Source organism: Helicoverpa zea, chromosome 11, assembly GCF_022581195.2.
Source record: "Helicoverpa zea isolate HzStark_Cry1AcR chromosome 11, ilHelZeax1.1, whole genome shotgun sequence".
Taxonomy (NCBI): domain Eukaryota; kingdom Metazoa; phylum Arthropoda; class Insecta; order Lepidoptera; family Noctuidae; genus Helicoverpa; species Helicoverpa zea.
The window spans coordinates 2,208,394-2,226,548 of record NC_061462.1 but is presented as its reverse complement, the minus strand read 5'-3'; the positions used below and the strand labels follow the sequence as shown (position 1 = coordinate 2,226,548).

Below are 18,155 nucleotides of genomic sequence, written 5' to 3'. Positions count from 1 at the left end.
CACCCTAGTTGTTTGGTTTACGAAAATGTTATTATTAGCTAACCTGTGGAACGATATATTGCAACCACCATAGGATTCACTTTTACAAGTATAAACGCAACACTTTTTCACCATTTAAATAGTTTACATTGATTTAATACAAAAAATATAAACAAAATTTTAAATGCTGATTACGCGCCAAGAATGTTCAGGGTTACCGCTAGAAAAAAAATAAATAAAAAAAAATAAAAAAATATGATGTTTATGTTTTAAGTATAATAATTTATATAAATAATTTATTCGTATAATAAGTTAATGCGATTTTTATTAATTTGTTGACTTACAATTGTTAAAATAAGATAAAAATATATGTGATTCAATTGTTTTTTTGGGAAGATAAAACTGTTGAACACAACATTTTTTTATGCTGGCAAGGTGTTACAAAGAGACAAATGGCCTCCGTTCTAACTATCCCTCTCGGCTCGGATTTGTCTCTGTGTATTATGCAACAAATTTAGTACCTTATTGCGTTGGAATAGAGTTCATTTTCGTAAATATATATTTCGAGCGTGCGCAATCTTGTTTATTATATTACATCTATGACCCAAATACAGTCGAGTGCAGTACTCACCTTAACTAGTGCTCACAGGAGCATGTAGTCTCTGTTGTGATCAATTAGGATCCTTCAGAACACGGGATCCTGCAAAAAACAGGACTGCCGTGTGAAAGGAAATATATATCCCACGATACGCTCATCAACCACTCCGTCTGGAAGGCCAGGCCTTTGTCCAGCACTAGACGTTTTTCGGCTGTGATGACGATCGCGATGGCAATTGTTCATCAATGGTTTACAGGTGATAGCATGAACTCAATGTGTCTGTATTGGTGAACAAGAGTTAAATAAAACTACATCGAGTGAAACAGAAATAAATTATAAAATGGTATTAATGTTGAGCAGTCCAAATAAAAGGTTTTAAAAAAACGATGGAAGCTCAAATAACAGTACCGCAGTTTGGTCTCCATTTATATTATTAGCTCCTTGAGCTGTGTCAAAATTGGTGTGAACTCATGGTTGCCCGTTCAGAGACGGCGAGAAAAATATGAGTTGATTTCGTTACTTGTAGTAACGGCCTTCTTTGACAGATGTGATTGTGAATTTGTGAATGTATTGTCGTTTCCTACTCCTCGTAGACACTCAATTTTGTTCGTTTTATTTTTGTAAAATGGCATTGCTTGTTTAACCGCGCTAGCTTTATGTCGTCTACTATAGTAAGCATAAATAAATCTCGGACAATTGTTACAAACGGCCTTGTTTTTCATCTCGTTTAGTAACCGTTAGTGAGGCAGTCTGCACAATGGGAGCCCAATAACAGCGAGTGTTCCCCACCTGAGGCTGCATCTGTAACGCGCCCGCGAGCACGTATGTTGGGCTGGCTATCGGCACTTTCTCTCGCTGATGCGTTGCGAGTGGGTTACTCAACGCGTTGTGCAAAGACTGGTCGAGTCGATGTCGATATTTCATAACGGCAGTAGTTAATCTGTGGGGGTTCATGTCGGTCGTGGTCGGCTGATGCAGTCGGTAGTGTTTGGTGTGTAATGTGTATGAGTTGGGTGTGATGGTGGAACGCGAGGGCATGCGGCGCGGCAGCGGCGGCGGCTGCGGCTGGGGCGGCGGCGTGCTGGGCCGCTGGTCGCTTCGCCGGCTGCTGCTCGACAGCCCGCTCGTCGGCAGGCGGCTTGCACACACAGGTAAACACAAACATTCCGACATTGTCTTCCCTTGATGGATTTCTTCATACCCAGTGAATGAAACTTTGTTCTTGTAAAGTTTAGAAGTATATCAACCAGATAACAATATATGCCCATTGAATATGTATTTGTGTGGTGCAGAATAAAGTATTTACCAAACTCTTCATTTGCCTCCACTGATGTATGAATTTGACATAAATACTACTACTTTAATTAAAAATAAACTTTAAACAACTTTAACTTTAATTAAAAACTTTAACTTATACAAACTAAAATTAAACAATATAAAATCATTGTTTTACTGTGAAATTGTCTTTAAAAAAAACAAAAAATTAACTATTTTGCCCTGATTGTCACAACATACTCACATGTTGTATTCTCTATTTACTATGAGTTGTTTTAATGAATAACAACACAGTTAAATCCTTAAGTAATTTCTGTAGTAGGGTCATTCTAAGTTAAGAGGTAATTCGTTGTATGAAATGGCGGCACGAGTTTTTTTTTATATATTTTTACTTAAGTATACATTTTTAAATGTAAACGGCTACGTTGAAAACGTTTACAAAGGGGCCAGTCAATTTTTTGGGTTTATCTCGTTTTATAAGTGACCAGGGGAAATACACAGTACAAGGGAGAGACAAGGTGTACAGGGGAAGATACTTCATGAACAGGGAAGAGATAAAAAATATAACAAGGTTAATTTTAAGAATCATCTTTATTTATTTTAATTATGAATTATTTATAATCAGACTTTTAATTTCTTAGCAGTCTTATGTGCTAGGTACAAAACATGAAAAACAATAATAAAAAGAAACAAAAACAAAAAATTCTCTTTAGAATAACAGTAACTTGAAATATGGAGAGAAAAAGCAAAAAATCGTAGAAGACGTTTAGCACTCCAAGATATAAGTAATGCTTTTGTAACACCACCATGTTCAGATAATGAAGGCCCACCGCCTCCTCAAAATATAAACAGGCGAACGCAGGCAGCACAGCAAAAGTCAACTTTTTTTTTAACGACGTCAAAAATCATCAAAAGTCGCAGGCCTTTTATGTGCCAGGGCCGCGGTATTTCTTTTGAACAACCCGCAGCCCTGGCAGGCCTTGGCCCTACTGGGCCCCGCTGGGGATGCTGACATCTCTTTGAGGAGCGCGGAACAACGCGCGCCGCCGACACGGGTCTGTTGTCTAAAAATAGACAAGAGCAATGAGCCACCCGAACTCACCGCTCACAGACCTACGCCTACGGTGGCCGGGAGTCGTCTCGCGACACCCAGCGCCCGTGGTGTCTACCTGCTCCAGCGCAGCGGCCGGGATGGGAGAGGTGCGAAGCAGTCATGCTCGAGAAGGAGGCGACGGCATCCCATTCCCTCTCGCCCCGGACCATGGCCTGAACCAAGGCCGGACGCGAGAGGTCGCCGCCGCCTAAAGCCTCGACGAGGACCCGGCGGTGCCCTTCCCACGCAGGGCACTCCTGGACTGTATGGTCCACCGTGTCCTCGGGGCTGTCCGCACAGTGGTGACACCCAGGCGCCTCCTCACGACAGATTCGATGCAGGTACCTCTCGAAACAACCGTGATCGGTGAGGACCTGCGTCATGCGGTACGTGAGGGCGCCGTGACTCCTCCCGAGCCACTCCTCAAAGAGGGAACTTACCGCCACTATGGTGGCGTGCCCTGCACTGGGTTGCGACAGTCGTTCCCTCCAGGCCACCATGAGATCGCGCCGGAGCTCCGCCCGCTGCTCGACAACTTGCCGCGGCAACGGAGTTCCCTCCCGGCCCTGAGCCTCCTCGCGCCAGTAGTACAGGCGCAAGAAGACTCTCGCCTCCAGATCCCACGGTGGCAGTCCGGCAGTAGGCCAGCTGCTTCGCGGGAGATCGTGCAGCAAAAGTCCACTCGACCAAGAAAAGCAAGAAACCTGAAAATAAAAAAACAAGCGGAAGAAATAGATCCACTTAAATCTGTGCAGTCCAACGCTACAAAAAAAACAAGTACAACGATGAAATACTTATCCGGGTCATTTTTAATTCTTTGATATCGTAATCGTTTGCTATCCTCTTCTTTTCAAGCCATTTTTCTGTAAATAAAACGTAATATTGTATTGTAAAACTAAAATAAGCATAACGCCAAGTAAAGGATTAGAGAAAACTAGAAGTATTAATGGAAACGCGTAAAAATGTATCTCCCCTGGACATTAAGTATCTCCCCTGCCATCAAAAGAGCCAGGGGAAATACGCCAGGGGAGATACATTTTCGATAGAAATCTAAAATAGCCGTAAAAGTATTTCGCGCACGGCATTCACACACAAACATAACAATGTACACACTATTCATAGTAAATATTGAAGTATATGTTAGTATTTTAACAAAAAATTGCAATGTAAAACTTACCAGAGGAAAGACTGCATTCACATAACTCTTCTGCACCCAGCGAGTAGCGTGATCGAAATGGCCGACAATAAAGGCGGCGCAGTTGCTTATGCGCCGTTTGCTGCTAACTTCACGTTACACACTATGCATTCAAGGTCACAACTTCTACAGACTAGGAGAGCAAAACTGATTTTTGAACGAAAACAAAAGACCAGGGGACGAGACACGAAACTCGGTGGACAAATTTCGGTGTTCATATTTTTTTTAAAGAATTGGAATAAAAGCACTTTTACTTGTAAGATACTATTACTAAGTTTACTGTACCTATAAAATTAAAGAGTTTAAAATAATTATTGAATTTTAATACATTCATAATTACTGATTTACAAATAAAGTCGGTTGGGGGACAGACCAGGGGAGAGACATTTTTCTTATATTAGAGCTTATTGTGACTTAATTACGTACATTTCTGCAATAAATTTGAGTGACCACATAGGAAACATTTAGTTTTAAGTGATAAATAGGTTATTTGTAAAGTTTATTGAAAAAAAATGTATTTTTTTGTTGTTGCCGTCGAAAGTACTTCTTAACTTAGAATGACCCAGTAGGTAAACTAAACAAAATATAACATTATGTCTTCATAAATGCCAGTATGAAGTCATCATCCAATTCATGTGTGGGAATTACCCAAATTATGTTAAATCATGTCACAAAATACATATCATAACATTATCTACTTTAAAAGATTAGATACAGTTTAAAACAAAATCAATTGAAAAATACATTCATTTAATTCATCATTGGCATCATTAAAGTTTTATGAGCGCGTCCAATTGAGACTGAATATTAAGGTCCCAATCGATCCAATCATATGGGTCAATGTTACTCTGGCTTACATTAAAGGAAACTCTGACCCATATTGCATAAGCATTGTAAATGATCCCTAAGCTATTTTTAGAATATGAAACTGACCTATTTATTATCTATAGTATCTATTCTAATATAATAAAGATTTTTTCTACACTAAAGGCTCCAAAACTACTTAGCCAGTAAAAAAAATGCTTTTACGATTTTGAAGCTACATTATCTCCGAGTAACATCTAATAGGCTATATTTTGTCTCGATACAGCAGTAGTTCCGTTGGGACGCAAGTGAAACTAGGAAAACAGCTAGTGTTAAAATGTAACCATGATAATAACACTGTTATCTCCATCTAGGGCTGCCATCTCGAATTTCGCCAAACCTGGACAATCATTTAAAAAACCCGGACATTTGGCGTAAATCACATTTTTTCCCCGAACGAGTACGATTTTTTTTAAACAAAATAATATCTAATTTGTAATCCATTTACTATTAACATATACTTTAATGAGGTGCTTCCTTACATGAAAAGTGTCCGGGTTTTCCCCGGACACTTCTTGAAACCCCGCCCGGACGGCCCCCGGACGCCCTCCAAACGAGGACAAATCCGGGGAAACCCGGACGGATGGCAGCCCTATCTCCATCCAGTGAAAGTGTTATCTTCACACGAACTATCTATTGATTGTGGTAAATAATAATTTGCACTACATATTTCTATAGGTGGTGTATTTGGCTAATATTGTAAATGTGAAAGTTTTTATTTCGCATAAACTTGGCAGTACTATAATTTACTGGTTGTTTTCCTGCTGTTTCACCCACATCACCCGTTGAAATTATGAGGAACTACTGCCCATACCGGAATAAAATATAGCCTATGTTATTCGGGTAGAGTGTAGCTTTCTAACATAGTAATTTCAGGCTTTCTCAAACATGGCTTTTTCTCTTTATGAAAAAAGTATAGATATACAGAAATATAGGTCCCAGACAAAATCATGCGTGGAAGCTAGTATGAAGTAATGCACGACTTGTTTGCATCTTAAGAGTAAACTGATAGCAATACGTAATAGGTCCTCCCTTTTATCGTTATGTAGATTTATTTATATTCTTTGTTGACCTTCGGTTAATTGGATAACTGTTTTTATATTTTAATCTTGTTTTTTAATTACAATTGTTTTGTTATATAATATATTTTTTTTTTCAAACATTAAACATCAGTTTAGCATAAATAATTATAACCTATTTGAGAAAAAAGGTAACATTAGGTATAGTTTAACCTGCAAAGTTTAAGTTCAGAAACAAAAAAATATAATAAGGTACTAAAGAGAAACCCAGCATATTAAATCGGAAAATACAATTTTAGAACCTTCTTACTTAATTTCTGACACATTGAAACAGGTCAAGTATAAAAATAATTTATACAACATTTAAAAACATGTTTTCAACAATACAAAATAAAAGAAACAGGAAATACTTATTAAAATAGAAAAAAAATAAAGCAAAAATGTTATGAAATCTAACTTAACTCAAACAAAATGAATGCATATTATGAATCTTTATTTTTATTGCATTATTCAACAATGAAGAATTAAATGATGCAGTTGAAATTAATGATGTAAGTTTTCATGAGTTACTATCCATTATGCAGCTTATCTTGGAAACATACTTAGAAGTAGGTACATATTTTGTAAGACACTATAAGATATTTCTCAACTGGAAAAGGCAACCCAGCTTGTTTGATATATGCTCCCAATATGATTGTTTCTTTTTTATTAAAAGATTTAAAATACACTATCTGGGCTGATTGCTAGATAGATAGAATTCTTAATTTAAAAACTCTTGCATATCCAACAGAATGGAATGCAAAATGTTATAAAATTTATTTAGAATAAAATTCGTTGAACTATGTGACTTTAGTATTTAAGTACAAAGTTGTATGACAAATCCTGGCGAGCCTGTATAAAGGATGCACTTCCCCCACGCAAACCAGTTTCTTACTTCGAGATCGCAATAGAGAAAATAACATTTACCTTTACACAACGTTCATTAGCGTTATTTCCCGAAGGATACTTTCGGGAAAGTGTATAAGAACCTATTTTATGCAGAAGATAGTTTATACTTACGTAGTATACCGAAACGCAATGAATTGCATTTCTTTTTGCATGGACTATGGACATACTATTTAACTTGATAAACGCAAAACGATAAAGATGATAATTTACAGGAAGTACATTTTTATCTACAGTTTCTTATTTTTAATTAATCTCAGATCACCAATCAAATATTGAAGAATATCCAGCAGAGAAATGACTGTACCAAAGGTACATCGTGTGTCATCGAGAGCATTGTTATACGAATGTTTTATTACATTCTAATAACAATCATTCATTGGTCCTAGGAAGTTTCATGGGAAAAGTAATAATTTAGCAGCAATTATTTATGAAACATAATATCTTGATGTTACGAGAAATTCAAATAATAAATGCATGCACGACCGTGAGAACAGAATAATATTTTTTCTATAATTATTTCCTATACCTTGCTTGGGTTATATACTTACGAAATAATAGGTAAACTGAATCAAGTAACAAATGTTGTTTATAATACCGCGTCGCAATTCACGATAATTGATAACGAAATAACAGGAAAAGTTTAACTACCGATTTATGCTTTACTTATCTCCGAACAAAAATAATTCATGAATTTATTTACTTAGATAAAGATAAAACATTACGTATGCCCAACTCTGATACACGGTAAGTCGTTATCGTGATTAATACCAACAATATCTTCGTTTATAATGTGTCCACAAGTTTCTAGCAAAGTCCCTGGTGCTATATGTCAGCAAGATTACCAAATAGTTCAATGATACGTGTCGGGTTGCGCTAGTGGTCGCTCTCTAAACAATCGTATTGTCTTACATATTCGTTCAATGGCTTAAGTACACGCGAACTATCGGAATCGGTGAAATCTGATCGGCGATGCCTTGCCATGAATGGCAATCTCGCTTCGATAGTCCCTATCTTGTTTTATTTGCATAGATGAAAGGAGATGTAGTAGGTTTTGAAACGTTTTGAGATGTGAGATGGCCTTTAATGGAAGTGAATCGTGGAACCGTGCTACTTGGGAGTTCAATCATGCATATTGAATTCTTCTAGTATGAAAAGCAAACTGCTGTAAACTGAACCTTTGACACACCCACACAAATATTTGTCCAGTTTGGTGTGGATTCGACCTAGACGAATTTGTAGTGTTTTTTCTAGCGGAAACTCATCTATTTGATCGGAGGCGTCTACTCAATATGGATTAACCTTCTACGCGCGACGCTGCAATCTACGCTTCTTCCTCATTCCTTACTTACAATCAAACCGTAATTATGGCGCCGGCGGTACTAAATGTTACATACGCTGACATCAAACATTACACACAACCATTGTGTGTTCGCAGCAAATGCCAATTTGCTGACCAAGGCGGTTATCTAGCCCAAGGTATTGAAAATACTGTAATGTCGTCTAAATACAATCTTGCAATATGATGCATCAGAAATTCTTGCCAGCGCTCGGAAGTCTCATAAAATATTTATGGAAAATTAAGTCAGAGGTGAAACGTGACAATCCAATTAACAACAAAATTATTCCGAATGATTAATTACTTCGCGTCAGATATGTTACTGTAGATGTAGGTTAAATTCGCACAAGCGTATTGCCGACGTTTATGTAACTTCAACCCAATTACAATTAAGGTATCGTGCTTATTACAATGTTTAATTGCTGGCACAATGATTAATGCAGCTATATGGATTCCAACCGCGTTACTGCTGCAATAATTGAATGTTGAAATGCGTATGTGCTTAGTACTTCGGTTTCCTGCAGTTTCTTCGGCTAACTTCCAAAAATAATTTCTCTACATGTTTTTTCCTCCTAGTGTTTTCGCTGGTTGCCTTTTCTAGACAGGGTCTTAATTTTGCATCTATGTATATCCCCAACAGTGCTAAAAACAGTAAGTTATTGCACTGTTTGGAAATTAAAGTTTAAACCTATAAGCAATGTTCAAACAAAAAACAAGTTTTGCCAGAAATGGAAAGTGAAAAGATAGCTTAGTGACTAAGCTATGTCCACCATTAGTTGTCGATACGAAAATTTTGATGCACAAACGAATGTGCCAGCATAAACATCCAAGACCTCGGAATACGTACACAATTTACATACATAATAAATAACATATTATTGACCAATAACTTAAGCATATTTTACAAGTTAATAAAGGTATTGTGCAAACTCAGTGATTGTGTTGAGGTCAAATGTCAGCACTTTCGATATTGTGCAGAATACTCAATAGGTAATGAGTGTCATTCCAACTTATACTAGGGTATGCAGTTTTCCAACATATATTCCATTTTTTTAATGATTGACAAAAGTGAATTAACCAGTTACTTTAAACATAAGACATTCAACAATGTAGTATAACTTCTGACAAAAAAGTTTTAACAAGTTAGCAAATGGCGCCTACTTGGTAGTCCATTTATTTTACCCTTATTTCCATAGTTCCGCGAAACGGCCATGCCTCATTATAACTTTGTGACAATAATGTAGAACTATTAAATTCTGGACGCAAAGGCAGATAAAAACTTTGAATATTTGCAAAATAGTCCAACTGGACTTACTAAATTAATGGCATATTAACCTGCATTTGTACTGACTGTAACTTTGATGACAGACAAGGTGAACAATTAAAATTGTGATATGATTGCCTGAGCAACAAAAACATGCTTTGACCTCTACTCACTTACGAAAAAGAAGAAAAACCATAAGTTAATGACCAACGCAGTAAATGTCTTTCATACGTACGACCTACAAACAAGTACAGTGAGTACTTTGTCGAAAATGGTAACTTTCAAGGATGTGCCCAAACAATTTGGAAACCTTCACGCAGCACCTGCTGTTTGCCGCTAAATAAAGGAAGTGTGCAAGGCTCTCGACTGAACGCACATCATTTTACATCACATCCTATATTAGTACCGGGAAGTGGATCCAAGAGGCTTCGTTCTCGGAAATAGATTTATATAACTCAGATAAATGCATGAATTGCTTGAGCGGAATATGTATCGGAGGTGAATGCTACTCAAGATGAAGCTAGCGTACTCGATTCTACCTCAATAAATACAATTCGACCTTCTTCTTAAGAAGAAAAACTTTATTATTTGGGAACCATACCACGCTAAAGGGAATTGCTACAGGGTCAATTGAATCAGACGGATATGGGCTTTCTCGAAACGAGCCATCCAATTATTTGGGCCGTGGAAACGTTATTGCACGCTGAATAATAGACGAAATGTTTTGTTGTCACCATTCTGTATCATTTACCGTTTTCTTGCCATGCTTGTAGTGTACATTATCGTTTCCTGGTATTACCTTTTCCAACTGCAATACGAGTTCGCGTACGTAATGTTGTCAGACATTATCCATTTCGAGTGAGATTGACGCTTCCAGTGAACTGACATCAATCTCATCATCTTGGACACATACATACATTACACATTAACAACGGTTCGTAAAAATAGTTGCATTTTAAAAATATTACCAAAAGTTGAATAAATTGGCACGCTCAGTGTCCAAATGCTCAATTTCAAGCTTCATCAAGTTGTCGTCGTGTCAAGTTTTTATGCGAATTTGATGAAAAAATGTATTTCAAACAGGAAATTTTTGTGCAATTCTTCGTATTTTTTCGCTATTTCGTCAAGAGTATTACGTCACTTCGTTATATTGGTGTTGATGGCTCAACAGTGCTGTTTCATATTTAATCACGTCTCAGATGCTGTTTCGCTTAAGTGGGATGCTGGTGAAAGTGATGTGAACCATTCAAAATGATATTTTGTACGTTGCCTCATAACTGGGTAACCTCAATGTCTTGATTAGTGATTTGTCATGGGTCGAGGCTCCTCTATTAGGCGTCCTAACAAGGCCTAGAGAATATTTAATCAGCTGAAAGATTCATAGTACTAATTGAGCGCGTCTACCTTGATACTAAGTCCTTCAAGTTGTGAAGAGCGGAGAATCCTTGAAAGTTGTTACTTAGAGTCTTAACGTTCAGCACGCTCCTGATCCGCTTAAAGTACTTGGTCCACAAATTCTAGAGTACAGTTAAGTTACTTAGTAGAATATTTGCACGCTGTCCGATAATACCCGAACACTGTATGCTTTCCAATTAAATGTAGGTCATTTGGTTCGAGTTTTGGCAATCCTCGCGTCTCGTTGCATACCATGCTTCTTACATTGTTGTTCTCGTCTTTAAGAGCTCATTGTTACAGAAGCTAATTAACTTTTTGGTTTAACGACACACCCAGACGCATTGGTTTACATTCCAATAACGTGTGTGGTCTCAGGTGAAATTATTTCGAAATACTTTTTGGTGAAAAACTACACTTTTTGTAAATGTTTGACTGCTTTGGACGAATTCAGCTAAATCTTAATTTTATTTAACACATTTTCAGTTCTGGTAATTTGCGTTTATCACGATCTTGTAATATATAATACTGTTAGTCGTTGTTACAGGTGTTTGACGCACGTAGATCTCGTCGATAAATTATTTCTAGCAAAGTAAGGACGTTGCAACCTTCCATGAGCACCGGTGCACTAAAGTCGTGTTGACATTCAAAACTGATCTAATCAACTCTGAAGAGCCTTGAGGTGCTGATACTTGAAAAGCAATTGTATTGTTTCAAGTTGTCCACTACAGAGATACGGAGCGGCCAAAGTGGTGTAATAAGTTGACAAAGCACTGCAATCTCCACAATCTCATGTGATGTGGATCAGTGATAGTAATCGCACGTGTTATCACTTTATAGAACATAATTGTATGACCCGCCATACAATTTTACCTCATGACACATATATTAACTACACACAAAGCAAGAACCGGACAATGTTGATGGCAGTTTATTTAGCTCTATTAAGTGGCCGAGTCTAAACACGTTTTTTACGTAAGACAAATATTGGAAGAAATAAAGTGGTGTTCGGGGACGACGTCGGAAGGTGACCGGTCGTTATTCGTCTCCCACTGACACATTCTAACGAGAAAATAGCTACGTCACATACTACAGTGATACGCAAAACAAAACATAATATTTACTTAGGGGCGGCTAATAAAGTGCTAATATTTTCTTAGGTTCTAACGTCATGTTCCTTTCTTCTTCGAACAAAAGCTATAATTTGCCGGAGTATCACGTGTAGGGTTGTTGGTTAAATATGATTCATGGTTTATGAACCCACTGTCTACAATAGTATGATTAATAACTAGGTAGTGGCATAACTTGCACTAGTTAGCTAAACAAACAGATAAAACAAAGTAGGTACGCTTTCCTTAATTCCTAGATGAGTATATAAACATGGAATAAATTGTGAGATAAAGATGATGTGTTCTCGCACGGTATCGAGTGCAAGCCGTTTATATCGTGGGTAACGATTCACAGTGACCTGAATGTGCATCAGTTTGTTCCAGTAGGCACGGTGGATAGTCGTAGTGGGCAAAGAGTTCGATACTGCGAGATTTGTCGCCGCGCCCATTCGCCAGATACTATAACTAGAGTAGCTACTACAGTTGAGCACTAGTTGTATGTTGATAACGAGCCAGTGTTTGCTCTCTACTGTAATCCGCATACTATCGTTGAAGCGAATGTTTACCTGCCCGCTCGAACAGCTGTGCTCATTGTTTTACCTTTCTTACTGAATATGAATTCGAAAACAATATGCGTGCCTCTGAACTTCACGTGCTTCGCACACGATATTTTCAGTACTTAACACATGTTTTACCTAGAAGTATGCAATTTTCTTGAATATGATGTCTATCAAATGATTCATTGAATTCGATAAGATACCCTATCAATTTTGTTGCACTTACTTAATATTATATATTTGTATCGAAATCATAAAGTTGTATCAAACCAGATCGCTGTAAAAATATTGTTATGTATATCAAGCGATATCAACTTTCTCATGCAGCAGTTTCACATTTTGTGTTTCCATAAAATCATTTTATAGTTCTCTCTTCAATAATTCACATTGAAAATAAAAATCAATGTAATACTCTACAAGGCCAAGTTGTAAATTTTGTGAAATCATGTACATTATGCATTATTCATAATGTATCATTAGTGATTCCCACTTCGGGGATACCTGAAACATCAGTAGAAATCTGTCAGAGGATTTGACCATGATAAGAGCAATTTAATACCACTTAACTAAATTACTGGTGCATGAAGAATGTATCATCTTACCATATGTAGCAGTGGTAATTACATCAGCATTTCAATAGAAAATGATGTTGAGATATCCAGTCTCAGTCACGATCATCAATTAAAAACTTGCCTGTATTACATTTATGATTATCTGACATCATAGGGTTAATAAAACTTGTTGACTTACCTATAACAACTTTGACGAAAATACAACTGCATCTTTTTCAATGACCAGCATACTTTCTACCAGCAAATGAGCCATCAATCAGAAACACTGACCCGGTTGCGCCCGAGTTGCGCCTGCGTCGGTCTGCCAGTAATCCAAACTCTTCAAAATCAAATTATTAACCGTAATGGGCAACTTCCGAGGTAGCTGATTTCTATTACTTGCCCTTTGGGGATTTAAACCTTCTCTTTTTCTTCTAATTGGAGATAGATAGTTCTCAATGTTGCGTTTCTCCTATTAATCCATAATCGGTAATCGAATCTGGTGATTTGTTTTATTTTCATATTTCTTCTATTTGTTTATTTTAATAATCTGCTTGCATGCTTGTCTTTGGAATATAGTTTTCTTAACCTCGCTTTGATATAGACAAAAAACAGCAACCATCCCATTATTCTTTTTGAAACTTGCAATGTATTATCCCGTTCTCTTTTGTCATAGATTAGGCAGAAGTCCAAGACATAAAGTTCACTGCTTATTTTGATATTCTCGTGTATAATATCAATAATGTATGCAGTTTTATGTTAAAAACGTGTGTACATTGTGTATAATTCCATTAATTCTTACCTACGTAGGATAATTCGTAAGCCATTGGTAAATGCTGAACCAATATAGACTTTACATTGTTTGACAATGTATAGGGTTATTCAACCTTTGCGGTCATGAATTGAAACAAAAAAAAATTACCACTGATCGGCTCCACCAAGTTTCTATTTTCCTTTTTGGATTATCTTCATCTGACCATGTTATTCCCAATTTGAATCATAAACATCCGGAAATAAATATTTAAAGGCGCAGTCATCAAAATTGCGGTTTGCGGCTATCCCGGTCCTTATACAGCAAGATTCTCAGATCGTTAAACATGACGTCACTGTCATCGTTTCTCAAGCATCCTAGCTATTTAAACTACCTGCTGCCCAGTGACTTACAAAGGTCAGATGATTAGGAGTTTATAAATCGGAGCATTAAACCTCATTAGTCCTTGGAACCTTTCTTTTCAGCCAGATACATCAATGAATACAATCGTGGATTGTTCGAAAACATTATGATTTGTGTGAACTTTGTGAGGATTAGTGACACGTTCATTCAAAGTACTTTGGTTATACAATGGATCTCGCGCATCGAATGAAACAATGGTCATAAAAGTGAATCGTTTCGCTTCATCATCGAAATGATTATCGGTTACGAAGTAAACGTGTCACTGCTTATTGTGCCCGAATTGATAAAATCTAAGTAAAACATAAACAGTGAACTCCACTCACTGTTATGAATATAAAAATAGCTCCTGTGCTGCGATTACCGTAAATTACAAATTATAATGTTAACAAAGAAATAGCCATGAGTATATTTATGTAGATACGATAACGTACAATGAGTTGGTCAGATAACGACTAGATATTTTTTAATTAACTAGTCACGAATTCACGTTACACACGCGAAATAAAGTGAACAAACAATTTTATAATTACAGATCAGCTTGTAAATAGACGCTGCTATTATTTGTATTCAACGTCAAGGTACAAAACAATTTAGATAAAGTTCACGTTGTATCGTTAAGTTTTGTTGTTTGGGTATTAATTTCTGAACTGTCAACGGCATGCACGCTCTAAGACTTCACGATTAAGTTGACAAGTTGGGCAATAATGCCTTTCCTGACTAGTTAATATTTGCAATCGGAAAAGCATGTTCCACCGATCTGAACGTCGTTTTGTCGACGCAAACTTTAACCAGTTAATCTCGTAATGGAATCTGGATAAGTAGGGTCAAACAGTTAACGTTCCAGAAATAGCTTTTAACGTGAGCTAAAAGAACTGTTCCCATCTCTCGCTAATGAGCGCATGACCCATTCCTCTAATTAAAGCTTAGCCTAGTGAAAAGGCGCGAATGCGTTGAAAAGGCCAGCTTTTGCTAGAAACGTACACACTTACATCAGGCAGCAGTTTCAGTTTGCTAATTAAAGGGAGTGATTTCGTAAAGAAACTTGCATCTTAGAAAATGTAAGCTAATAAATAATTAATTGAGTTCACAAGTTATTGAACTGTTACTTAGTTGTTGTTATCAAACTGTTCCGGATTACAAATCTTAACCCAGTCCGCTAACACTGTTATCGATAACAGTTCCATATCGTATCCATTGCATTCGCAACACGATACTTGAGTTATTTGCGCACGTTTTTATAACAATATTATTTATTTACATATATTTACCTAAATAGGAAATTACATTTGAAATTATATGATAAAACGTCATATAATTTATGCCTCACGTGGATCTGAATGTCACCCACAAATGAACGAGAATAGAAGAACAGGAAAATCTGGGTAATTAAGGACTTTTAATCTAACCTGTGGTGTAGGTGGACTGAGACTGATTTACATTTTGGCGTACAATCAAAGTTCGAATGAGCTAATATTTCTCGCTCATTTGTTTTACATAGATGACACGACACTCACGAAGAAGACGAGGAAATCCTATGCACAGAATATTAATCACGAATGTATTTATAGTGCATTAATATAAACCTGCATACCTGTGTTCGGTCACCGACAAGGCTAGACGGACCTCGGTGGGTGAGCAGTCATGCAAATTCTTTGAATATTGTTATTATTTGCACCTTTATAATGATCTGAAGTGAATACAGAATAACGCATTCCAAGTGATAAAATCCAGAAGATAAAAGATCCGATGCATTGTTCGATTTACAATAAAACACATGAGAATGAGTTCGACATTCTTTATCAAATACTCGATGGAATGGTATGAGAAGATCATATCAATAAAGGGCTTGTTTCAAAGTTGGTTTTAAATGGCCAAGAAGCCGTGGCTATCTCATAAAGATTAATGAAGCTCAATTCAGTTTCAAAGGGATGCTCATAACATGTTTACGTATTAATGTAGTTAAAGTTGTTGTCGGCTTGTTAGCTGGCTAGTCGCCTGGCCCGACACGAGTTTGAGAGTTTCAATCACGTAACCAAATGCTTGGAAACGCGGCGTGGGACTACCTTTATAATGTTAGTTGACAAACAACGACGCCCACTCTAATCATGTTGCTTATACCCAAACTATAGTTTGGAAATTGAAACTGTAATTTCATGCCGAAACGAACTTTTCATAGACTTATTGATGTTCCTAGTTTCAAAACTTTGTTTTATGTAGTAATGAACATAGAAGATATCGTGTAGATTACACGTAATCATTCTAGAAGTATGTCATTCTGTTATGTACATTCAATTGAAACGATCTAAGCACAGGTGGCATCAGGTAATTATTACCAAGTATCGTACGGCCTTAGTTTGATTGGTTGGCTGGACTTGCGTGCACGCCGCCCCCAACGTGGGCAATGACTTACATTTTGGATGAAAATAGCGTAGCCACTACACAGAGTTCACAATCACAACAAAGGGTAATGACCTATAAACATTTTATCTTCCAACTCACCACAGCTGTGACCGCTGGAGTGTCTTTCAAAATCGCCATTACTTCGGTCTGTGTTCATAACACGAGAATTTTCTTTATTAAATTATATACCAGCAATAAACTTCTCAGATAAAATCGAATGTGAATTGTTTGACATGAGATTTAACAGTCACATTGAAATGCATTCGTTCTACGTTAAAGTTAACAGTAATCATGGATTCAGGATTACGCAGCACGTTTTGCGAAACAAGTAATGGAAGCAAACCACAACAAAGGCCATGCGTGCGTTATGCACATGCAATTCAAATTATAACGTTATGTTGACCCGTACTTCGGCAGATTCATTTGCAATTGTGGCCTTTTGAACGTAGCCACTCGTATAACGTAAATGCGTGCCCAATGTTTATGCAAAGATTATGAATTCGTTGGAATATTGCGAAAACATGAAAACTATACTGCAACTGTAAGTTTTGATAAGCATTTATGTTCGTGACCTAGAATTTAATATAAATATGCGTGTGGTTGGTAAAAAAGAAATATTCTTTGTTATGCAAACGAGGTTTAAGATGATGAGAAAAAGTTAAAAATTAAAAAACAACCTTGGCGACCTCACAAAACATTTCGAAATAAGACAATAAAAAACATTGTATCTTGGCCTTTAAAGTGCAGCATTATTTAACTGACCTATGCGTTACACATTGAATAGTATGCAAATAGAGTGACGCGACTGATTTAATTACAAAATTGACTTTGTATAAAAAAAACCCGGCGTACTTGACCAATGCAAGCATAATTTTATCCTCCACTTCACTTTCTTCCTGCTAAAACATTTGAAAACGCCAACACTATTTATGTTGCTGTTTCTGACTTGAGACAGCAAAAATGCTTACAAAATCTGAAGCACATAATTCCTTCCTTTCATTTCAAACTTGGTACACAGTTTGTAGCGAAAATTCTTTTAGTATGCAGTAGCAAACTACGTAGTTGGAAAGTTTGGAACCTTACGTGTCAGACTGGGCGTCGTAAATTATGCTACCGCCATATTTAACTTCAATGAAGAGCTGAACAACAGTAGTGTAACCGGCATTCAAAGCTTTATCAAAAAAACAGCATACTTTCAAAGGAATTTTAATTAGTAATTTGAGAAAGCGCAAAGGAGTTTTGACTTTGTTGTTTATCTCCGTGTCTGATATGAGAAACTTTTCTTTAATTAATTTCTGACTCTATGGTTAGCTGTTTCTTTATTTTAGTATGACGACTTTCCTTTCACTACGTTTAACCGGGATTTTCTGCTTTATTACTTGTATTGCGGAAATGCGTAGT

General features: G+C 36.9%; 1 protein-coding gene across 1 annotated transcript in view; it reads left to right on the top strand.

The window, feature by feature from the left end:
- The first annotated feature begins 1,086 nt into the window (after nt 1-1,086).
- Nucleotides 1,087-18,155, top strand: part of LOC124634213 (E3 ubiquitin-protein ligase RNF19A-like) — a 46,920-nt gene continuing 29,851 nt past the window's right edge. Inside the window, exon 1 of the mRNA XM_047169649.1 lies at nt 1,087-1,728. Coding sequence (XP_047025605.1) covers nt 1,596-1,728 — 133 coding nt within the window. The 5' untranslated portion in view covers nt 1,087-1,595. The remainder of the gene's footprint in view (nt 1,729-18,155) is intronic.